At 43.4% G+C, this 24672-nt stretch overlaps 1 protein-coding gene across 2 annotated transcripts; it reads left to right on the top strand.

Annotated features, from left to right (window-relative positions):
• The first annotated feature begins 7211 nt into the window (after positions 1 to 7211).
• MSN (moesin) lies at positions 7212 to 22908 on the top strand. Of its 2 annotated transcripts, XM_010010221.1 has the most exons (12): positions 7212 to 7289; positions 14962 to 15057; positions 15604 to 15878; positions 16306 to 16389; positions 16709 to 16855; positions 17313 to 17409; positions 18425 to 18588; positions 19049 to 19179; positions 19851 to 20011; positions 20427 to 20519; positions 20937 to 21170; positions 22150 to 22908. In XM_010010221.1, exons 1-12 carry the CDS (start codon positions 7227 to 7229, stop codon positions 22312 to 22314), a joined length of 1710 nt encoding a protein of 569 aa, XP_010008523.1. In that variant the 5' UTR covers positions 7212 to 7226; the 3' UTR covers positions 22315 to 22908. The 2 variants fall into 2 exon arrangements, with proteins under 2 accessions (XP_010008523.1, XP_010008524.1); XM_010010222.1 differs by lacking the exons at positions 14962 to 15057; positions 15604 to 15878 and having other exon boundaries at positions 7231 to 7289.
• The last annotated feature ends 1764 nt before the right edge of the window (positions 22909 to 24672 follow it).

The following is a 24672-nucleotide window of genomic DNA, read 5'->3' as shown; positions in this document are numbered from 1 at the left end:
GAGATGAGCAGTGCAAATTCATCTCAAAATAACCTCTGTTATTTGGGGCTCTGACACTACAATATGACAGGGTTTATATTAGGATAAATCACTTATTTTCCTCTTCGAAGCTGACTGCTTTAGCATTATATTTTGTACCAGATATTTAGAGCTGCCTCAGACAATCTCTTCTCCTTACCTTTTTCAAGAATAGGGATTGGTTCTTTCAACAACTGGATACAAAGCCTGCTTTAAACCCTGTCAGAAAACTTGTATAGCTGTTGGAGAGGGCATAGAATCAGCTTATTTTGAACTCCTTTGTTAGATAAAGTAGAAATTCTCTGCTCTTCTAAGCTCCACATGGGGCAGAGGTACTTCTGAAAACTTCCATATTGGTCACCAAGTGCTAGAAGAGTGGGTAACCTGCAGAGTAGCTTTTTAATGGCCAGCATCTGTAACCAGCTTTCCCCTTGCCCTGTGTCAGTAAATCAGTGCTATGAAGGTGAATTTTCCTGGAAGTTATGGGCAGACAGCTTTCTGTGTTGGCAGCATCCCCTCGGCGTCTCTGCTGAAATGAGATAAGTGTCAGATGCACACTAGTGTCACAGGGCATGTCTTGCTTCCTGCAGCTCCGGCGCTCCCTTCTCCACCCGTTCGCAGCTCAGTTTCTGCAGGCAGACTCTTCAAAGCTGTGAGCTTTCTCAGTCTTGCCTGCTGTTGCTGTGGCTTGCTTCCTGTGGCAGCTTTTCTTCTTGCTGTCCTCAACAGCTTGGCTCCTGAAGCTGTTTGAAAGCTGTAGCTTGCTGCCCACATGTCCCCAGCAAGGCAAGATGGCCCTAAGAGAAACTGGTGGAGGTGGGGGCACAGCTCTGATGTGACTTTAAGATGTGACCCCACAGCGGTTTCTGAATCAAGCTGTTTGCTCTTCTATTGTTACTAGTTCAAACACTGACCTAAGTGTGAGATTTTAGGGTGCTGCTCAGCTGTGTCTGGTACTTGATTTTAAATTAAGGGACTTTGTAATTGTGTTGATGTTTTGGTGGTGGTTTTTTTTTTAAGTGGGCTTATTAATACATGTAATATACTTGGGGTTGAGCAGTATATTGCATATGTGACTACAGGGCTCTGCACTTAAATCCAGTGGTTATGGACTCTCCCTGAGGGCTCAGATCACATTTGTAAGCTGTAGGTCAGTCAGCATATGCATTTTACAGTAGAATCTGGAGGATGCTGCCAGTTCCTTGTGTTTTTGAAACTCGCATCACTGTGTTCTAGACCATAGCACACGAGATGTGTGATCTCCTCCATTCTTCTGCAAGGGGGGTGGTGATGGGAATAAGGGAACAGGCCAGAAAAAATCGTTACTGAAGCTAGTGAGAAGAGCTTCTTTCTGTGCTTCCAGACTACAGTTCTTTATCCCTGCCAAGCTGAACTCAAACAGTGGTTGAGCCCATTAATTGAGATTGGAGTATGCAGTCCCTTGTTCCTTTTGTCACTGGCTGCTTACAGAGAAGCTGGTCCTCCCTCTGCAGTTGGCTTTTAATTGAGTTTTATTATAGCTACAGACTGAAGTTTTCCCTTAGATGACACTGAGCTGTGGAATTCAGCATAGCAGAGGATGAAACTTTACTGTAAGCTTCATGTAAACCTGCCATTTCTTGCTGAGTCTGACTGTTAATGTTGGCATTTTTTGGGGCTTTAATGACAGCTATGTGTCTTGTTCATGTAAAGTAGTCTGAAGCTTGTAATACTGAGCTAGTTTTAAATGGTGGTTGGGTGCATAAGGTAATGCATGAGAAAGGCAGTAAACTGCAAGATCCTTGGACATCTCAGTACCTTCAGAAATTTGATTCACAATCTATAACTTTCTGTCGTGGTTTATGTCTTAACATAAAGTAGGTACAGTTGGGATGTGTTAATAACTAGTGTATTGCTGAAAGGTATGGTCAACTCTGTTGTTCTTTTTCAACAACTGGCTTTGTCAGAAATGATATTAAAAATAGCTCCAACTGAATAACTAACAACTCCTGCAAAATGAACTCAGATGCTGTATTGTCAAATGTGTGAAGAGAACGGGGGTGGGTGGGGAAAGTGCAATTTTTGTTTTCCTCTTACAACAGTCACGGGGGTGTCTTATCTGTTGAAATGTTTTCAGATAATCTTTTCCATGTGCACTTTTAGTCTTGGTATAGGATGACATGTGCGAAGAAGCTCAATTTTTGTGTAACATCAGCTTTTTTAATTCAGGGTCTGTGCTAAAATCATTAGGGATTCTTTAAAGGGCGAGTTCCTGCTACAGGCTGTAGTTGGGTACCAAAACAAAGCCAAAACACAGTAAGTGCCTGTAAGGGTGATGTTACACTTACTGTATAGCACATAAGTCATACTTCTGGCTCGCTGGTACTGGGTGCATCAAAGGTGGGCAAGCTTCCAGTTCCTCTATATTATGGTGACTTTATTTGAATTGTCATAGTGGGGTGGAATGGGATGTCTCCCTTGGCTCTATTGCCCTCCCCCCCATGGCTCCAGATGAAGGAGTGCTGTGTTCCCAGGTGAGTGAGGAAGAGGGTAGCAGAGAAGGCTGGGAAGCTCCAGGAGCCTTTGGGAGGGTTAATATGCTCTCTGGGGCTGCAGAGTGGAAGGGCCAGGGCTGGTGCCTGGGGTGTACCTGCTGCTGTTCTGTTCCCTGATGAGCTTAGGGGTATGAAAAGGCCCTTTAAGACTGATGGAAGGGGGCTTGGTTTAATTAAGTGTAATCCCTTTAAAAATTGCAAGCGCTTTCACATGACCTGATTCCAGCCTCACACTGACACAGAGGAACCAGGGCTGTTTCGGTGGAGTGCTGGCACTCAGGAAGGAGCCAGATGTCTGTGAGTATTGCTGGTGCTGCAGGTGGGGGCTCTTCTGAGGTTGTGCAGAGCATGATGCCCTGGTACACTCTGTGGGTCAGCAGGTGACTCCTGCCCTTGCAGCGGCGCCTGTGCTCGCTGGCCAGCTTGATGGGAAGTGAGGCACAACCCTGGGGAGCCAGCATCCTCCAGAAAACACTCGTGCATCTTGAGGGACAGAGGAACGAATCTTGTTACAGTCATTATTCTGTTGCTAATCTTGTTGAAAACCAAAACAGGGAAGGTTTTTAGATTATTAGGGTGCCTTATGAGATCTAGAGTTCAGAGTTTATTCAGCTTCACTGGGATTTATTGTGATTCTCTGCTCAGAACTGTTGGAACTGATGCATGGTGTTAGTCTAGTATCTTTATCTGCAGTAACTGCTGGGTGAGCTGGTGGTCTGTAGCATAGAGGATCTATAAAGGATGTCCTGGAATTACTTATTAACTGAACTTCTGTAATAGTCAAATGAGTGGTTAAATATGGCTTTTCCCTATGCTATTTTCTTCAGGAAATAGTCCACTTGGTGGCTTGAGAAATACGAATATCTGAAGCTTGAAGCCTACAGATCAGCAGGGTATAACAGCTTCCTCACACTCAGGAAATTGAGGGAGGAAAGAAGCTTTAGCTCAGGGTCAGGGTTTTGTAGAGGCTGATACCCTGTTGTGCTGACTCTACCTATTATTCTGACATGAATTTCCTAGTACTCTCTTCCTGTCTCAACTTCTGACAAACAGAACTGTCTGTTTTACCTCTTGCACTGCTCAGTGCACTGGGGCATTAGCACAAGTAATACATCCGTTACTCGCTGTGACGGTATTGGTCTTTCCTGTTTGTCCTGCCATATGCAGCCACGCGTTTTCATCTTAGGAAGTAGTTATAGCAAGTTATTAGTAGGGCTCACTTAGAGACTTGGAAGATAACTGATAATCACTGCTGTTAGTAACACTGGGGATCTCGGTGTGACAGAAAGTGAGACTTGAAGGTATATTGGCAATATTAAGATACCTGAAAAGATGCTGCAGATGGGTGCCTGGTACCACTCACTCTCTGTCTCCTGTAGTCTGCTAAACACTATGGGAGGAGGGTGGTGGTGTCCTGTAGCTTTTGAAAGCTTTTGCTTATCAAAAGGAGCTTTCTTTGGCTGCAGCTGCTTCGGGGGCTGGAACAGAGTCTCTTCCATGCAAGAGGTTCTGCCTGTGTAGGAGGTCTTGCCCTTACCACAACACTGTCCTTGGCAGCAGGAAGCTCTTTAGTGCACTCTGGTAGTGGCAATCTTTAGGTGTGCTTAGACTGGTAGAACAATGGTAATTCCTCAAATAGAGAAGAGGAAGAGTTGCTAGGTTTCTAGCTCTTTCCTGTAGCTGTTATGAAATGAATCGGTTAAATATGGGCTTTTTTTCTTCTGTGTTTTTTAGCTTGGTGAGTGTAAATTTCCTGGTTGAAATGTGATAACTTGGATTTTCCTGTAATGTGCAAGATGGCCTTCTCTGGAAGCTTTTTGTATAATGTTGCTAGCTGTTAGTATGCAAAATATTATATTAGATGATGCTCATAAGACAAAAGAAGGCTATTCAGAGATGATCTACTAAGGTAAAACTTCTGCTAGTTCAAGATCTAACCAGAATTTAGAGGGCTGCAGACATGAACTAGGCTGAAGTTTATAGCAGCCTAACTTCTCAGCCAAGTGTTAAATTAGTGTGAAACTAGTGGTTAAAATGCCACCAGTCCAGCGCAGGGGACACTTTCCCCAGCTCAGTTCACTGATGGTTAACAGCAGTTTGCTGTTGAATGTGCTAAAGCCGTGTTCCGATCAGGAAAGCTAGCATTACCAGGGTGTGGTTCTCGAAAGCACAAGCCTGTTTCCTGTGGTGTCTTAGCTCATGCTGTCTTGTAGAACAGGCTGAAGTTGCAAGTGCAGATCCCATTCAAGACTTTGCTACTCCTAAACCTTAAGCTGCTACTCATCTTGAGCACAGGGGGCTTCTAGGGGGGAAAACCAGTGTATCTCTTCCTATAGAGTGTACTAATTGAAGGATGATAACTGGTCAGATAGGGCATTTAAGTAAATGATAATTACAGGTTCCAGCATGGGACCTTATTTTACTGTGCTAACAAAGATGTGAGTCTTAATTCATGCAGAATACTTATTTATGAGGATACTTACTGAAGCAGTTTTGCTTTAAATTTTAAGGTTAATTTGCTCTAAACAGCTATTTGGGCACAGGCTGCTAAGAGCTGCCACAAACGTTTCAGTTCCGTTTTCTGGTGCTTCCTCTGTGCTCAGGTACTTTAGAGTTCAATCACCTATGTGAATGGTGAGAGTAGCTACTGTGTTTTATCCTGAACAGTGGAGCACAAAGACTGGTTTTCTTTCATGTTTTGTGTTTTAGGTGAACATGAAAGACTTAAAAAACCCCAAAACCAACTTGTTGCTCAATGGCTCATTTAATGTAACCCCTCTTATACTTAGATGTGCCCTATGGACATCTTTGCTCTGACTGGTAGGTGTGCTGAGCAAGTCAGGCTTACAAGCCAGGACTCTTCCTGCTAGAAGAGACTGCTTCCAGGTATAAGTAGCAAAGCTGGTTTTGGGAGTGTTCAGCCCTTCTGGTAGCAGCTGGATTCCTGGTTCACCAAAGCATCTGTGAACCAATTGTCAGCATCTTGGATCTGAGGAGAATAATTTTGGGAAGGTATAGCAAGAAACTTCAGGCAACTGCATGCTACTGAATGCTGCTAATTTTAAACAAAGCTTGATTGCTTATGAGTTTAGGTTTTTTGCTCTTTCCTTGCTACTTTTATGGGATGTTTTTTCCTCTGACTTCATTATGTCAGAAGGTTCAGAGGGTTTGAAAACCAACTCATGAAAAAGCAGACGAGGAATGATATCTTTGCTTCAGTAATGTCTGTGTAGCATTTCTTATGCATGCAACAGTTAGAACTGCAACTCTTCTTGACTTCAGCTTTGCTTGTTAAGCCTGTGTTTAACCTCTTACAGAACATGCTGAAATTTTTAGCTAAAAACTTAAAGCCTTTAGGTTCATCATGAGGGGGTATCAAGTACCAAATAGTGCTGTGCCTAGGCTCACATAGGCTTTTTGGTAAACTTAGAAATCCGTTTGGATGTAGTAGTCTCTTTTTTGGCACTTGACTTAGAAGTATTCTGCTCATTAAGTCTTGTTTATGGGGAAACAAATGGTTGTAGCTCTCCTGCAGTCTGCTGCTGTCTTAGTGAAAAAGGTGTGAAATCTGTCCATATACTCAATAGAAATACAGGGATCAGATCTGGCTGTAATCATATCAGTATTAGGTGGTTCTTTGAATATTTATCTGCTTACTCTACCTTTTTGGTGTCATGTGTTAGCTTATGGTCTAAATGTGAGTTATTCCTACTAGAACTGTTCACAGTACAGTTCCCCCCCACCCTTCACTCCTTGAAGGTGGGTAGAGTAGGCTAAGAAGATTGATTGCACTAAAGAGCAAGTGAATTAGGTTTTGCTGATGTGGGGTAAATGGCTGTTAGCAAGGAAGAGAACTGCATGCAAGGCCTGTAAACTGGGGCTTGGTGCATTGTGAATCTTTTCACTCTGTACGATACCAAGTTTTGAACCTTTGCTTTGATTGGAAAGCATTAAAATGGTTTGAGTTAAAGCATCTGCAGCTTGTGTTCATAATTAGGGAAATGTCTTTATCTTTTTCAGTTGATGGGTATGCAAATAGAAATGAATTTTCAGGCAGCTTGGTGTACTTACAGGCCTTGCTTTGCCTCATCAAAAGTTAAGGTATCTGTGCTTAGACAGGAGCATTCTTATCTACACCTAAGAATCTACACAGCGTTTTCCAGCAGTGATCAGTTGTTGTGAATGTAACTGGCATGTCTTACACTAATCTTTGAGGTGAAATCCCTCTGCATTAAGCAGTCCCTGTTAATGCCTCCAGGGACTTCCTTGACATTCATCCTTCAAGTGAAAGGGTTGGATGTCCGGTTGGTTGTACCAAGATTTGGAACATCTCCACTTTTGTGAAAGATATCAGAATGTTCTGCACTGGAAATTCAACTCCATAAACTGTAAATGGCTCTCGCATATGTCAGTGTATAGACAGGAACATTAGTAGGAATTGAGAGGATAAACTCTTATACTGTGAAACAGGAAAGTTTTATGTTCGACAGAGAAACTCGGAACACCATGCAGGGCAGATGACTTTGTAACTGCTGGCAGTGAAGCTCCTGGAGGCTTTGGAGCTGGTCCCTGGCTGTATGCAGATGTTGGTTTTCATTATTGTGTATTGTCACTTAAAGCATGTGTTGTAATGATGCATTTTCTGTCTTCCAGATCAGTGTGCGTGTTACTACTATGGATGCTGAGCTGGAGTTTGCCATCCAGCCCAACACTACAGGGAAGCAACTCTTTGATCAGGTAAGTGATGGAGCTGCAGATCTAAAGGTGATACAGATAGTGTGATTCTAGTAAGGTAACAGCAAACAATTTCTAAAGGACTTCGAAGATTAAGTGACAGTGTATATAATAACTTCAAGAGAATTCAGCATAGTAAGAAATTTTACTTCCCCTCCTCCCCTTCAAAACTACTGCTTTTTTAATCTTCCAGAATGTGTTAGGAGCTAATCTTACCTCTAATGAATAGAACTGGTGTTATAGCTCATAAAAATTGGAAAGCAGTAGATGCCTGCAGTCATAATTCATAAGATAAGTCTTTGAGGGAGTTGGTAAGCTATCTTTGGTCGGGTCACTTGCAAGCGTTGTGTAATTGATTTCAAAGGGTAGGTTGCTCTCTAAAACAGGAGAGGCTTATCTGGGTTGCAAATATTGCTGCAACCCTTAAGTGCAGGTGAAGGGACATTCTATACTCTATCAGGCCCTGAGGGAAATCTTAATGGAGGTTGTGTACTGTAATGTATTGGGCTGTCTTCATCTGGGTGCTTCAGCCTTCCTCTGCACTCACTGGCTAGGCAAATTTCCTCCTACTTTGGTCCAAACAGAAGCAGGGAGGCACTTGCAGCCCAGAGTTGGAGCAGCTGAAGGCAGATGTGATCACTTGCAGCAGTCGAAACTTTGACAGGCTCCACTGTGTTTCTCTACTGTAATCTCGAAGGCCATGGCTTTGCTACTTGGAGGAAAGTCTGAACACTAAATTCATAGCTTAAAATAAAATGAATCTTGGATTAATGACAAGATGAAGGAACTGCCAGACCAGATATGTCAGATACGGGTGTGGTTCAGTAGTGCTCAGCAGTGTGGGGCCAGCTCTACATAGTACCTAGCTTAATGAAGAATGAAACTTAAGGGCTGACCCACCCAAAGAAGTCAGTTACTTTATTTGGGGCCAGAAAACCTCATTTAAATCTTTTTGTCAGATGTTTAACCACAAACTACTACTTTCTGCCATACTCAGCTGAATGATTCAACACTAGACATTATATTGCTCTTTGCAGCCCAGCCCTGAAATGAAGGGAATAGAGTGAGAACGTAGGCTTTACAGAAAGAGCATCCTTTCATAACGGGAAAAGCAGAAAGGCTTTGGGGAAAGTTCTGAGTTGCAATTTGAGTGTAGTTGTCAGCTGTCTGTGTGATACTACATAGTAGCTTCTACATATTTTAATCCTGTGTGGTTTCAACTGTGACACTTTTTGATTGATAGAAGTGAGAGCTGGCTTCTGTCCAGAATCCATGTGTGCAAGATGGAATGCCAGCACAGTTAGTTCATGGGAGCATATGCCAATGAAGCTGAGGTGGCATACCCCCAGCTTCATCAAAAGGTGGGCTATTTTTTTGGAGGGGGTGTTCTTCATGTGGATGCTTCCTATGATTATTTTTTCAAAATCTGCTTTCTGACTTTTATCCAAGCAAAGCACCAGGTGCTCAGAAGTGATACTGCTGAAGCCAGTGGTATTTTCAATCTACACATGATTTTTTTCAGTTGGCTCTAGACCATCTGCAGCTTTTGCTGCAAACTGACATTGTGGTGGCAGACTTAAGCTTCAGCAATGTGTCTCCAGAAGCATCTGATCGTGTTTCCGGTATGGGAACTCCTAATGTCTTAGTAATTGATTTCACTCCTTTGTGTCATGTTCTCCAACAGCTGCATGTTCTCCTCCCTGCAGTGTGCTTCACACAGCACCTGTCCAAACACGAGTTTTGATTTGCTTTTCCCATAGTAAACAATTTGCAAAGGGAGAAAAATGAATGATGCTGCTGCAGATCTAGATTTCTATACTGCTAATATAAATGAGGCAGTGTTTAATTCCCCTACAACTCAATTTAGCTGAAGTTGGAAGAGGAAAGAAGGTGTCTGAAGCTAGCTGTTAAACGTTTGCTATTTCTAAAAGGTCTGGTGGACAACATCTCTTTATACTGTCCATATATCACACTTGCTAGAATAAGAGTTAAACTGTTTTTCAGTGCTTAGCACACAAGACTTCCTTGTGGAATTAGTGATGTTGGTTCCTGATAGGGCTGGTAGTCAAATGAATGTCCTAGAGCCTCAGCAGTGGCTGTTGTCCAGGTTCTGACTAAATAATTAGTCAAAGACATAGCACAGCAGTGCTTAGGTGGTGTTAGTGTGGTTACTACTGCAGTGATGGTGTTAGAAAGACTAACCCTTTGCCAGGGCTTGAGAACACTGTGAGCAGTAAGGTAGGGAGTTGGCAGTAGATGTGAGGGTGTCAGATCTGTCTTCCACCTCTAGCGTAAGGAATTCTGAAGGCTACTGCTTTGTGAGTGTTTGAGGAGCCTAATCCCAGCTTCTGTTGCTGTCCTGCAGGCCAATTCTTGGCCATTTACAATTAAGGAAACTTGATTGCAAAGGAAGTAGCATTCAGCTCCTGACACAATGGGAAATGTATCATCTTTGAAGATATACAACAGACTGTCCATGGGGGTTTTTTTGTGTTGGTTTGTTTTGTTAGTGGAAAATTCAAGGCTCTTTTCTGTTGCAAGAAGATTTTACAGTCACACTTGCACATAAAGGAACCAAGTACTACTTGTATATGGTCATGCTCAAATAGATCATTGATCTTTGCATAAAGAACTAGCTGAATACCAAACCAAAACATGAGAGCCTCTAGTGAGCTGACAGTAAACACTATACTTGCTCCCTCTAGTATGGGGATGGGGCTTTGAATATGTTGGTAGCTGGCATATATCCAGTATGTTTCAAATGGCTGAGCTGTTAGTGTGGGTTAGTTTCTGTAAAGAGCTAGTCCAGAGCTGTTCTGCCTGCTGACACTGCTAATGGGGACTAAGCAGTCCCTGCTGTCTGACTGATAATCTGTATGTTCTGTATCAGTTTCTATCCTGAGGTGGTTTGGGGTCCCGTGATGGTGGGGGGGTGTAAGAACAAAGTTATGGCTGTTCATTTTCTAGCTCCCTTAAACTATGTTGTCCTCCTGGATTTGCAGATCTAGTGTTTTCTGCATGATGCTTGTGCTGAAAAAGGATCTGCTTTCATCAATGCTTTTTTTGAGGGAAGGGAGTATTCCTCTACAAAGCAAACTTATGGTTTTGCTGTTGCAGCACATTAATCTTCTGTGAAAGCTGACTTTTGACTCTTTCACAGAGAAAATTTAAGTTATCCTGCATATTTTTGCCCCAGAGTGCCCTCTCACTTAGAGCTGTTAGTTCAGAGTTAAGCAAAAAGGAAGCTTGTAAGCATTACCAAGGTTTCTAGCTGCACGGCTTCCTTGGTGCACACTGCTGGCTTTGTTCAGTAATATTTAGGCAGATTGTATTTCTATCTGTGGTGTATAAAGGCTGGTAAATATATTCATTATGCCACACGATTGACCTTCTCTGAATAAGATTCAGAAGACTTTTCTAAAGCTTGTATCTAGGTAGTACCTTCATGAGGAGGAATAGTTTGAGTCCGAAGTCCTGTAGGAATAATAGATGAATGTGCTTGAGGTAGAAATGTTCCTGTCTCCCTCTTTCCTGCTTGGTTAAATTCCAGAGTAAATTTTTGTAGTGACAGAACAATGCGGATGCATCACTGCTTTGTTGGAAATAGTCTTCTGCCCCAGAGTAGCTGGCTCTAGAAATACAATTGAGCTGATATACACTGCAGGAACATAATGACTTATACTAGAGATCTTTCTATAGCACCTGATCCCCATGGCTTGTATCTGTACAACTTTAGCTTAAAAAGCTTAAACTTGTGTGCGCGGACAAAACCTGGATTAGTTGATGTAAGGAGGATTGTACTGTCTGTCTTCTGCAGCTTTGCTTATGTACCTTGGCATCAGCTGCTGAACTCAGTGCTTACTGGCCCACTAGCAAACACACTAACTCTGCTCCCATTCCTCAGCTGCTAGTGATGGGTTCAAAGAAGAGCCTGAGGATGGGCTATGCCTGTCAGGGTTGTGCTGCTTATCCCACAGGCCTGATCACTTCATGGGTGCCTTGAAGTATTGCTTTCCTGGGGATGCAGGGCACAGGCACGGTGACAGTGAGAGCTGCTTGTTCTGCTTCTTAGACCTTTTTCTGTATCAGACTGAAGTGCAGTTGGACTAGAGACTAGCGTGTAAAACAAACACGAAGCAAAGCAGTGCTATCTCCAACACATGGTAGATTAACCGATTCCCTGGTAAAACTGCTTAGCTACTTATTGCTGTGGATAGCTTGAATTGGTGAGAGTTTGGCCTGTTAGGGGAATGAGGGGGCAAGCCTGTAGCTTGGACAGGGAGAGAGGTAACTAACTCGCTTGCTTAAGTGCTCCATGGCTGGCTGGCAAGCTTTCATGGAACACTGCATCTTACTGGCTCCTCAGGAAGCCTGTGTACAGACTAGTCACAAAACCATCAACTGCTTTGGCTTCTGCAGTGTGAAAACATACTCCCTTCTTCCATGTCTCCCACATGCTGTATGAAGCATCTTATGAAATGCTTTGTTTCTTATTACTTTTGACCTTGGATCCTGCTGGCACCTTGTTACTTCATCCCCCTTCAGAGCCCCTTATTCCTTCTAGTTTCTGGTAGAGAACTCTGCTGTCTGCTATACTGGGTCTGTTGGGTGATGAGTGCAGTCAGTGGGTGGGGATGTCTACCCATTTGATAGGCCTAGTAGTGTTTAAATACATAGGAAACTGGTCTGGAACACTTGGTCCAGTACATAAAAGAACTGAACCAAAAACTTACTATGGCAGTTTCATGGTAGAAAGCAGCAAGTCCTGGGACAGTGGCTGGTTCCTCCAGCAAACCCAAGAATGCTTGTTTGTGTAATGAAGGCTCGTGGTTGAGTGGTATGGAAACGTGTCTCAGATTTCACAGGAACATGTGGAAACTTGGCTTTATAAAAGCAGTAGTCCAAAAATGGACCGCTTGTTGCTAAGGAGGTCAATGGCAAACTGCAATAAGCTTAAAAACTCAAGATCCTGTCTTGTAGCACTTTGGCATTTTAGTACTTTGGAAGGGAAAGTTAGAAATATATCCATCAGCCAAATGGAAAGGGAACAGCTGAGTATTTATGGTTGTAGATGGAGCCCATCTTGGGTATTAAGGTGTAGGGTACCTGGAAGACCATGTTCTAAGTCATTTTTGACTGTTGCATATGAAACTGCAGCTGTGGCACCAGTTCAGAGCTCCTCCAGCAATAAGGTGCTGTGCTAGCAGTTTTCTCTCAGAAGTATGCCTGTCATAGCAAGGGGGAGAAGCCTGCTTCATGTTTTACTAGGACAGCACGTGAGATCTGGAACAGATTCGTGCTGTGATATAGCCTGGGATACTTTGGCCTTTAGTACAGGAACTTGGTCCTAGTGGGGTGTCTTCTCTGCTTGCATGCTTCAGTCTTGCTATTCTCTGCCAGTTGTAGACTAAGCCTAGTACTGCAGGTGAAACAAGACCCAGGGGCTGACTTGATGTTCTCCTCGGCATGAAGAAAAGATGTCGCTCTCCATCTGAGAGTGTAAACTTTAGGAATGATGTAAGTATAGTAGTCTGTGTTAAACAGTACTCCATACCTGTCCTGTGTGCCAGCCCTTCTCCTTCCTCAGCCACTGCTAGTAACTGCTTTTTGGAACTTCTCACAGTTCATCAGGGCTCTGAATGCTGCTGTTGTGGTTTAAGCTGTACACCCCCAAACATAATTGAGCTGCCAAATGCCAGTCAGACTCCTTGCAGCTGTAGAAAGCTGTTTCTTCTTCATGCTTTTTCCCTTGGTAAATGGAACTGAATAACCTGCTAAAGATAAGGTGGAAAAGAAGGAGGACTATCCTTTCCCACTTGTCCTCCATGATTCAGCAGCAGCTTGGGGGTGTGATGTTGTGTACTGTGCTCTCTCTCCCTCTCCTCTGTCCAGTTTGTTGTTGTCACTGCTACTGCTGAGGAATAAAAGTCCTTTTGTGCAGGGCCTCAGTGTGATGCCTTTCAGTTCCTTGCTGGCAGTCCAGCTTGTTGCATTCCCAGGCGTAAGCTGCTGACAAATGGAAGTGAGTCAGGCAGACACATGCAGCAGAGGGGGAAGCTTCCATCCCATTCAGATGTTAATGCTGCGGAGAACAGCCTCCCTTGGACTCTGGACAGCCTTTCTTCCTCTTCTCCTGCTGTGTGCTTTCAATACATACAGCAAACTTTCTTCTCCAAAAGTCTCCTTAGCTGTGTGTGATACCCACAAGTGAAGGTTTATTTGCCCCACACTCCCCTGTGTTTACAGGGGCTTTAGGCCAGCTCTCTGGTTTGTATTCAAGCAAGGACAGGCTGAATAATTTCATGGGCTCCTGTGAGATGCTGTATATAGATTGCATGATTATGTGTGTGCTACTAAGTGCACGTCTCTGCTGAAAGCTCCCTTTGGGTTTTGGGCCTGAAAGGAACAGGAGCCCTAATGCTGCTTTTTATGGCCAGAAGTGTCTGATCCAAGCCCTGAAGAATCTAGTGATGTGTTTGCTGGGAACCTATGTCCTTGGTAGTGTATCTCACCAAAGCTAGAGACCACATCACAAGGAAACAGAGTGCATCCTTAGGATTCCTTAACGTAATTTAAAAGGAAGTAGGCATTTAGGGAGAAATTATAAACCATGAGACAAGGCAGTACAACGTGACCTCGGCTTACCTGGCAGAGGGGACTCCATGATCAGGCAACTGCTTTCCTGGGGCAAGGCTCATCCCCTGCTGTCCATCTGTGGAGTACCTCTGAAAGAGGGAAGCCATGAGCAAGCCTGAGGGGGGTGTGTGTGTAAAAGTAGCTTAGTGTTGCACTTTAGCTACAGTGTCAAAGACAAGAGTGTTCTCCCTTCCCCTTTCTTGTCTAGTAATAGAGGTGCCAAGTAAGTGCCAGTATGAGAATAATCGATGGTTCAGAAGAGGTGTGGGAGAACATAAGTTTCTAGACTTGCTGCATGTTCCAGACTTGCCAGGGCACAGAGCTGTGGTCTTATGGTAGTGAACAGTCTTCATCAAGAAACCTCCCCCAGCAGTAGCATTATACTGCAGTAGTCTTGCCCCCCCATGAGGCTCTTGTCTCTTGTTACAGTATGTCTGTAAAGCCTTAACTCTTATTTATGCAGCCCCCATGGTGTGCTAGGGAAACAACTAAGGAGAGAGCTTACCTAGTGATGTAGTTAATTTTTGTGGTAGCTTTGTCCTGGCACAGGGATAACATTACCCACTGCAGGACGTCTTAATGTTGCTGCTTATTAAAGAGCTGCATGAAAGGCCTGTCCACAGCTATTGGTAGAGTAGAACACAGATCTTAAACCAGCACAGCCTAGTAGGACACAACCTTGCAGGTGATCCGTGGCTTGCCCAGAAGTGATGCATTTGCATGATAAGTGAGGGGTGTACCTGAAAGTGGAGCTGTGTTAGAGCTGTTGCATTGTTTTGGCTACACATGTTGGCTTTTGGAATTAGCTGAAGAAAACAGTGTCCTAGCTGTTGTTTATAAATAGCAGTAAGCCTTAGATGGGGGAGAGGGAAAACCACAATATATCTCCCACTTAACACCCCTCAGATGCCCCATCATCTGTGTGTGTGCACTGTAGCAGGGGAGGCAGAAGGCTAGGGCACTTGGTTGTGTTTGAGCTTGCCTTGAAGAGTGAGATCAGCCTGGCTAACTGGGCTCTTGCTAATTATCTGTCTTCCAGGTCGTCAAGACAATTGGTCTAAGAGAGGTCTGGTTTTTTGGACTTCAGTATCAGGACACCAAGGGCTTCTCAACATGGCTGAAATTGAACAAAAAGGTATGTTTGCTCCAATATTTCACTTGTCCTGGGTTCCCTTCTCATGGAGGGCAGGGCCAGCTTCAGTCTCTCCACTTCTGAAAGGGATCTGTTCTTGCCTCTCTACCTGTGGCACCTAGAGGTACCACAAGATTACCGAGTTGGTGTTGTCTTCCTTCAGCCTATACACCCCTTCCCCAAGGTACAAGGAGTCATGGTGTCTGACCTGATCCTCCTGCATCTAGTCCTGCTTGTTATCCGGGCAGATCTGTGATCCTTTCTGGTAATGTGCTGATGTGGTGCTCATGTGAGAATCTTGGTTGGAGAGAAACCTGGAAAATAACTTACCTACCAGTGATCATAACTAGCGGCTTGTCTTAAGTCCTGTGGGGAGAGGTGATGAGGTATTTGGCAGTAAGGAATTGAAATCCTTGCTTTTCTGCCCATTCACTTCTGCACTGGAAAAGAGAATTTTGCTGTTTTCCTTATGCGTGCTTGCCTTGTTGTTATAAACCTGCTCCCCTTCACTTGGTATGTAGTCTGTAAAATGTGATAACTCTGTTCCAGGTAACAGCACAGGATGTACGCAAAGAAAGCCCCCTGCTTTTCAAATTCCGTGCCAAGTTCTACCCAGAGGATGTGGCAGAAGAGCTGATCCAGGACATCACACAGCGCCTTTTCTTCCTCCAAGTGAAGGAGGCAATTCTGAATGATGACATTTATTGCCCTCCAGAAACAGCTGTCCTTCTGGCTTCTTATGCTGTCCAGTCAAAATATGGAGACTTCAACAAAGAGGTGCACAAGTCTGGCTACCTCGCTAGTGACAAACTGCTCCCACAGAGGTACGTGAACCTGGGTAGCCTTAGACCTTTTTTGCCTTACAGGGTTTGGGATTCTTTGGGGTAGAAGATGTCTTGATTGGAATGTTCAGAATAAAATACAGTTTAGTGTTTCTCTGAGGATTAGGGTTAGTATTCATTTACAAGAGCTTTAATCTTAAACATCCTATTGCTACAGAAGAAACTAATCAGAAGTAGTGAGAGAAGCTCCAAAACAAAAAATTGCTACAAGGGAAAGCACGACTGAATACAACTTGTCATTTGTCAGAAGTCTGAACACTGAGCAGCCTTGTAATAAAACTATTTCCTGGAATACTTTTGTGGGGAAAATGTGATGCCAATGGAGAATTTAATGAAACGTAATTCAGGCCTGATAGGACTACGCATAAGTGCAGTGTCTGGTTTTAAACATCCTATGTACTCTTTCTAGAGTTCTGGAGCAGCACAAGCTTAACAAGGACCAATGGGAGGAGAGGATCCAGGTGTGGCATGAGGAGCATCGAGGAATGATTAGGTAACTGATGCAGTGTGAAATTGGAGTATTTAGAGTGGTAAATGCTAGGGTGTGATGTATGAATGCATACAAAAATCTGTGGCTTGCTTCAGGCTCGGAGCAACTATGTTCACATGCCTCTGCCCTTGCTAGTCCACGTCAGCTGGCTGTTCTTAGTAAAACAAAACTGAGTTTGAAGAGTTTGTTATTATCTGCTTGGGTGGTGCTTGGAACCTTTGTAGCTTGTTGCTGCTCTGCCCATGTAGGAAGACAGCACCTTCTTGCTTTAATGGTTTATAGACCCATAAAAGGGTATCTGCTTTCTTTTTGCATGCTGCAGAGAAGATGCTGTCTTGGAGTACCTGAAAATTGCACAGGATCTGGAAATGTATGGTGTGAACTACTTCAGCATTAAGAACAAGAAGGGCTCTGAACTCTGGCTAGGTGTAGATGCTCTTGGACTCAACATTTACGAGCAGAATGACAGGTAATAAACTCCCTCTCCTCATCATTGCTTTTAGCTACTTTCCAGAGTAAAGACACTCAAAATTAAACTTATCTGGAATTGAAGTCTCTGACTAGACTTCACAATTTCTATATTCTTGGCTGTGCTTTGACGCTGCCAGAATGATCCATAAAATGTGCTGCTTTGGACCTAAACATATAAGAAATTGGCAAATGTTATCAAGCTACTTTTACTTGTATCTCTGGTCTTCCTGCCACAGATGCATTCTTCAGTTCTGTTTTCCATTAAAAAGGTGGTATTGAAAAACTGCTGCTTATGTTTATAGTTCATGTACATGACTAATTTTGTTTTCCTGATTCCAGTCAATGTAAATGTACTGAAATAGGAGGGCAGATTTGCTTGAATTTTGAGCTTTGTATTGTAAGTCAAGAATTTGGAATGACTTGGGTCTCTTTCCTTTTGCTTTCCATTTCTGCAGGCTGACACCGAAAATTGGATTCCCTTGGAGTGAGATCAGAAATATCTCATTCAATGACAAGAAATTTGTTATCAAGCCTATTGACAAGAAAGCACCAGTAAGAAGCAACATTCAAACTAAACTTTGGTGGCTTAGCTGAATGATCAGCTCCCTCAGTCTTTTCATTGATAATGTCAAGGCTGATTTAAGCAGTGCTCTACTACGTGATCTGTTCAGGGAAGCATGCACAGAATGGGTCTAATGGCAGTAGGGTGATAATTGAGATTTGTTTCTGGCTAGGAAGGTAGAATTTTATTGAGTATAACCTTAAGCTGTTCAGTGACAGGAAGAAGCTCTTTGCTTAGGGTTTCTGATTCTCCTAAGACTGTTCAAATTCTCTCATGGTACAATTAGGATCTGAGGCATCTCTGTTAACATGAATGCTTCCTTTGCAGCTGGCTTTAGTAGTGTCTGGGATGGTCTCTTGCAGTTTTTCACCTTGCTTGAAGCTGAAGCTTCAGGTCATTTTATGGGGTTTGCTGGGAGAGATTTTTTCTTGCAAATTTATAATTAATGTAATTGGTTTATTAATTTCCTGTGTCAGCTGATACCTTCCATTCATTCCTATTGCTTTGCTGCTTGGAAGCATTTCCCTGCCGCTATTGCTTCTTTTTAATAGAACAGTTATTTATCCATTAGACATAATGCTTAACATCTCTTGTGGTATAAGAGAAAACATTACACTTGATGTGGCTGGTCAGACTGTTGTATTAAATAACTGTGTGGGAAGAAAGGTTGGAGAAGTCATAGTGTTGGTGTGCCTGGCAAGCCAGCTGCTGAGGGTGTATGTAATGAAACTATGAAGCCAAGTTGCTGTGTACTTTCTGATAAGGATGCTTTACAATGAAACCCAGCATACTGTAACAGCAAGCTGGGGACTTCTGCCCTGTATGTATTTCTTGGACTGAAATGCATTCCTGAAAGATAAGTGTTTAACTACCAATGAGTTAGATACCATTAAGAAAAGCTGGTGAGCAGTTCCAGAGAGCTGAGGGTCTTGGAGCATGTTGCATACATAGGGGGCTACTTATGCCAAAAGAACAGGTCTAATGCTGCCTTTTTCTTTTCCTAAGGACTTTGTATTCTATGCTCCTCGGTTACGGATTAACAAACGAATCTTGGCACTTTGTATGGGGAACCATGAGCTCTACATGCGCAGACGTAAACCAGATACCATTGAGGTGCAGCAGATGAAAGCACAGGCTCGGGAAGAGAAGCATCAGAAACAGATGGAGAGGTTGGTAGGGTTCTGAGTAACCTGGACTTGGTTGATTGCTGCACAATAACATTATGTGATATAAATTGCTGGCAGCACTGTAATATACTGGAGCCAAAAATACAGCAGGCTGCTTTGTGCTTCAATAGATCTTAATGAGATGGTGGAAATAATATCTGTTACAAACGTGACCCACCAGCACTTTCTTGGAATTAAAGATTTGTCTGTCCATTTGACAGGACTGTTATGTATTTTGATATACGGAGATTTCCCTTATACCATTGCTATTATCAACTTGTCATTGAGATAAATACCAGCAGAGTTTTTTCTTTCTGCACTGCTACAAAGGGGCATGTGCGGAATAAAACTCATAAGCTGTGTGCTGTAGTGCACATCTCTTGTGTCCTTATGGCTTTACTAGGAGTGCTCCAATCCAGGTAGCTATTAATTTGAAATTGCATTATGATTTCTTTCTTATCAGGGCCCTGCTGGAGAATGAGAAGAAGAAGAGGGAGTTGGCAGAAAAAGAGAAGGAGAAGATTGAACGTGAGAAGGAAGAGCTAATGGAGAGACTCAAGCAGATTGAGGAGCAAACCAAGAAAGCTCAGCAAGGTAATATGAAATGTTCCAGTATTTCCTTAGATGCATAGTCTGAGAGGGAAGGGTTCAAGTAGTGTAGGTATGAGCATCTTGTCGATTTTGTTCTCCAGTATTGTGTACTAAACTGGTGTTAGGGCCCTGGTTTAGCTTTCTGAAGCTGAATGTAAGCCCTCCATATGCAGCTGTTGAAATAGGACTTGCATTAGAGATGAGTGGCAGCCACGATGCCTCTCTGACAATTAGAGTACCTTGCAGCTGTTCATGTGCTGCCTGGAAGCTTTATCCCAGCATGTCCATAGGGAGAAGGAATCAAAGTGTAGCAAGGGTAACACCAGCCAGTACTCTGGTGGTGGGATTACTGTCTGATTGAGTGGCCTGTGTTACAGTATGATATTGCTCAAGCAAAATGCTGCATGTTTCTCTGCCTTTTAACGATGTCATTTTGGAATGAGTATTTCCCCACAAATGAATTGAGCATGTAATCTCTTAGCTTGGCACAGGCCTGTGTCTTAGCCTTCCAGCTCCAGTTACAATATGAAGGAGATGAAAGGGAACAGTTGCTCCCATCTCTCCTTGTACCTTTGAAGGAAAACCCTCATCCGGGACGTGAGTAAGGGCACCTTTCTCTTCTACTGCCATTCTTTACTTGATTTCTCTTCAAATGTTCTCCCCTATGCTTTCAGAACTGGAAGAACAAACCCGCAGAGCTATGGAGCTGGAACAGGAGAGAAAACGAGCTCAGGAGGAAGCAGAGAAGCTGGCTAAAGAACGTAGAGAAGCAGAAGAGGCAAAGGAGGCCCTATTGAAAGCATCCCATGATCAACAGAAGACCCAGGAACAGCTGGTAAGTGGGTGAACTGAAAATTGGGTAGGGAGAGTAGTGACAGGGTAAGCATCTAAGCTCTTGAGGCAAACCAGGTTATGAATATAGTAAGGAAGCATAGTCTGGTTCCTTAACTTTTAGCCTCAAGCAGATGAACTTACACCTAAATACAAGTGTATTTGTACAGTAGATGTGAATTGTCGTGCTTTTTTCCATTCTTGTATGTGATGCTGAGAAGAGTGTAGAGCTCACTAATTGCTTTCCCTGTGTTTTCATTTTCCCTTGCATCATGGAGATACGAGTTGGACTGAAGTTTACAAGAAAGTTTTCTTACTGAAAAGATGTTAAAGATGGTGTTTTTATTCAGGACTTTGACTAAATGCTTCATCTAGCAGGTGCTTTTGTTTTGTCCCCACTAAAAGCCTTTCTTTTGCAGGCTGCTGAGATGGCAGAACTCACAGCTAGGATTACGCAGCTGGAGCTGGCCAGGCAGAAGAAAGAGAGTGAGGCCCAAGAATGGCAACAGAAGGTAAAACAGAATCTGGGCAAACAGCAGTACTTTTTGTGGAGCTGCTCTTCATTTTGTGTTGTGACCTAAACTACTGCACTAGAAAACACACTAGACTGAGTGTCTGCAACCTTGAGGCCATTGTAAATACCCAGCTTTACTTTTCTTGGTGGAATGACTGCTTTTCTAACTCTGTATAGCAATGTTTTGACTGATTGGGCCTATAGCCCATTTTCAACAAACTATAAGCATTCTTCAACACTTTGAAGTGTCAGCAGAAAGTTTTGCAAATGGTTGTGGCTGAGTAGCTTTGGAACATAGTGCCTCAGTGGCAAGGTTGCCTGTAAGAAGCACTGAGTAGTGCTTCTATGTGCTCCTGCAAGAAGTCTCATGCACTCAGGATTACATTTGCTAACTCAGTGGCATGTCCTGCTGCAGGCACAGATGGTGCAGGAGGACCTAGAAAAGACCAAAGAGGAGTTGAAGACTGCCATGAGCACCCCTCACGTCACTGAGCCCATGCATTCTGAGAATGAGCATGATGATGAGCAGGATGAGAATGCAGCAGAAGCCAGTGCTGAGCTACGGTCAGAGGCCACCATCAAGGACCGCAGTGAGGAACAACGCACCACTGAAGCGGAGAAGAATGAACGGGTCCAGAAACACTTGAAGGTAAGAAGTCACAGAAGAGAGGGTGTGTGTCTGGGGGCTACTTATAGTCTTATCAGTGATTGCAGCTGGTAGGTATTTACTATATTTAACAAAAATAAAGGAAGGGGGGAAAAGGAGTGGTCATGATCTTGTCAGATAGCTACTTAACACTGAGCAAAGAGACAGATCTTGTCTCCTTGACTTCCATTTCACTGGAAGTAGTGAAGTATTTTCAAGCAATGCCAAAAAGCAGCATCTGTCAGATGTAGTGGGCTTGCATGAGTCTTGCCAGCCATCTGACAGCTGTTCATAGGCCTGGATGCAATGAATCAGAGAACTTGGTCCAGTTCCTATCAAGCAGCTGTCTGTAACTGTCTTGTCTGTCTGGGTTGCATTGCAAAACCCTGAAAGCAGCTCACTAGGGCTCAGAATGGAGGGAGCAGTGCTGTGCTACTTTCCCATAAGCAATTCCAATGTTCTGGTGTTGACTCTTTCCAAGCTTTTTGATACACTGCCTGCTAGTTGCCTGACTTGCATCAGGCTTTGCTTGTTCTGCATCATACTGTGGTGGTTATGCACAGCAGAATAACAGAGGTGCGCTTTATCTTCTGCAGCAAGCTGCTTTTGTGATAGAAGCCTTGTGACTGCTCACATCCTACAAGATGCTCTTGTCTTTAGGGGTCTCTCCATTTCACTTTTTGAAGTACATTGATGACAGACTGCCTGATGTTTTCTACCTTCAAATGTTAGAGAAAGATATTAACAGCTCCAGATAATCACAGATTTGTTTAGGTTGGAAGGGACCTCTTAAGATCATCTGGTCCCACTTCCTTGCTCAAGTGGTGTCAGCTAGAGCAGGTTGTCTGGAACTGGAAACATTCAGGCTTACCTGTTCCCATAGATACTGAATCTTTAGGAGGATCACTAAGAGACCTTCTTTTCCAGCTTTGTGTCTCTGGCATGTGCTAACCCACCTCTATCTGTTTCCCCTTCTCTGAAGGCTCTTTCCTCAGAGCTGGCAAATGCTCGGGATGAAACCAAGAAGACAGCCAATGATATGATCCACGCTGAGAACATGCGTCTAGGCCGAGACAAGTACAAGACCCTCCGTCAGATTCGGCAGGGCAACACCAAGCAGCGCATCGATGAGTTTGAGTCCATGTAAACTCTTCCCTGCACCTGCTGCCCTGCACTCTCTTCTCCTCTCTTTCCCATCCTCTCCCGTCATTCACTCGTAATCGTGCTACGCTGGAACCACTACAGAAGAGTGACCATGGTCTTATTTATCGAGTTTTGGGCAAATGCTGGAGTTAAGCAACAGAAGAAAGAATAGTATTTACATCTTCCTGGGGTGGCTTGTTAAAGCAAACATATATTTGGGCAAATCTGAAATTGCTTGGCTTTGGGTAAAGTCTCACTGCGTGTAGTTTTGCATTCCTTACCGAAGTGGCTGTGTTGCTGTCCTCTCTCATTGGGTGAGGAGGCCAGCAGATGCTTTTACTGAATTATGTACAGTAAAGTGCTATGTTTGACACTGTGCCTTCCTGCTAACTTGTACAAGCTTCAGTATTAAGCTTAGTAGCCAGGGTCTGAATATCTGATGATACAGAGTCTGAATCATGTAGTTGAGAAGGGGAGGCTGGAGCTTAGGAAGAAGGGTTGGAGGTAAAATATGGACTTTCTAAAAGACCAAAGCTTTTGTCCTTCAAACATAAGCAGACCAAACAGATTCTGTGGCGTTCCTTCTGGTGTTACCTTTTGTTGTTTAATGATGGAACTTTGAGTTTCTAATCATGCAGAGGCCTTTGGAATATTTCCACTGATGCAGTGTGGTTTGGAGCCTCGGATTCCCTGCTTTCCAGAAGTTTTGTCTCTGGTAAATGGCTTTGTTCACTGTCATTTGTCTGACTTGAATGTAACCAGTGAGGCAGAGATAGCTAAGAACCACTGCCGCCTTTTTTTGGGTTTGCCAATGGAAACCTAAAGGGGTAGGTAAAAAAGGACTAAAGACTAAAAGTTTTTGTAGCTGTATTTTTCCCTTGCTGACCCAGGATATTTCTAGTCGTGTGAATAGGATTTCAGGTTTTTCCATAAGAGGCCTTTTGAACACATAGTCATTGGTGCCTTATGACTGTGTATAGATCTACTGTAGCTCAGATGTCTTTAGTTTAAACTAGATGCAATCATAAAAAGTCATCAGCAGCTGGGGACCAAAAAAATACTCTTACCTGGGTCATGTACAAGACTATATCTGTCTTCCTGGCTTCAAGCAGCATTTGAGGGTAGAGGATCCTGAGATGCTTGTCCAGTTGCTGCCTTAATCCTCACTAGCATTCTGCCAGATCCCTGGCTCAAGTGCTTTTCCTTCCCCAGAAGGATGCTTTGCCCCTCTGTAGCCTTGAGAACAGAAGGCTTTGTCTCTTAGAAGTGGGATACTAGTGGTTATGAGACTGGTCCTGAAAGCCATTTTTACCAGTTGTTGTAATACCCATCACCTCCTGTCTTCCAAGCTATCCATGCTGCAGCTAGCCAGAATCCTTCCTGCCATTCTGGGGAGGAAACAGCCATGTATGCTCAGGGTTGAATTGGATTTTGCCTTGATCCTTCATAGAAGGAAATGTAAACTTTCAGAAGAGGCCTCTTAAAAATGGATTCTACCTACAATGGAGTCCTCCTTTGTTTTGCCCTCCTTGGATTAGTCTGTCTCCATAGGAAGTCGCCAGGCTAGCCTGTGATTTATTTTCTTGCCTAGCATGATCCTAAATCTTGTGACTTTCTCAGTTTTGTGGATTCCCCCTTTGTATGGTATCACTGCTAGTGGTGATAGAAGGAAAACATCTGAATGCTAGAGCATTTTCAGCCACTTGCTTTATGGGAAAGGTAAAGGGGGACTGTGCCAAAAAGAAATGTTTGTGATAGTGTTAATAAACTGCAGTATTTCCCCAAGAATTCCTTGGGCTGCTGGAAACAACCTTACCAGTGCTGTATTATTTTGTTTTTTGGAAGCAATACAAGTCTCAGTGTTGATCCATACAAATGCCAACCAACCAACCTCTGTTAGGAGCATAGCTTAATGTGTGCCTTCTAAACATCCAGGTAGGTCATGTAGGAGCCCCCTTCTCCTCCCTGGACACAGCATGCTTTTTGGGGGGGATCACGACATGGTAAGCATTTGGTTGGCCACAGTAGTTTGAAAGTCACAAATGAAAGATTGCAGTTAAATTTGTCAGAACTGATTTGTGTATTTCTGTACTGAAGGGTTATTGACACTGGCTATATGTGAGTCTCATTACTGGGGGAACAGACAACCTTTACACTTCTGTTTTGGTGCTTTAAAGCTGGTTCTCAGCACTTCTGCTCTGTCCATGGCAACTATTGATGCATTTGGGGGTGAGAAAAGCTTTTATTACATTTTAGCAACTTCCTAACACGCTGATGTATGGTGCCTGGAATATGTGTTTGAATAATAAACCAGTAAACCTTTTCTGCTTTGGGTCACACCACACTGCTGAGATCGTGTATT

This window comes from Nestor notabilis, unplaced genomic scaffold, assembly GCF_000696875.1.
Source record: "Nestor notabilis isolate BGI_N333 unplaced genomic scaffold, ASM69687v1 scaffold1982, whole genome shotgun sequence".
NCBI lineage: Eukaryota > Metazoa > Chordata > Aves > Psittaciformes > Psittacidae > Nestor > Nestor notabilis.
This window is presented reverse-complemented; position numbering and strand designations above follow the sequence as displayed.

Excerpts from the sequence above, each read along its gene's own strand:
- MSN (XM_010010221.1), top strand. The coding sequence starts at position 7,227 with ATGGATGCTGAGCTGGAGTTTGCCATCCAGCCCAACACTACAGGGAAG. Across the intron at positions 15,058-15,603 it reads GGCTGAAATTGAACAAAAAG|GTAACAGCACAGGATGTACG; the intron begins GTATGTTTGCTC and ends ACTCTGTTCCAG. Across the intron at positions 19,180-19,850 it reads AACCAAGAAAGCTCAGCAAG|AACTGGAAGAACAAACCCGC; the intron begins GTAATATGAAAT and ends CTATGCTTTCAG.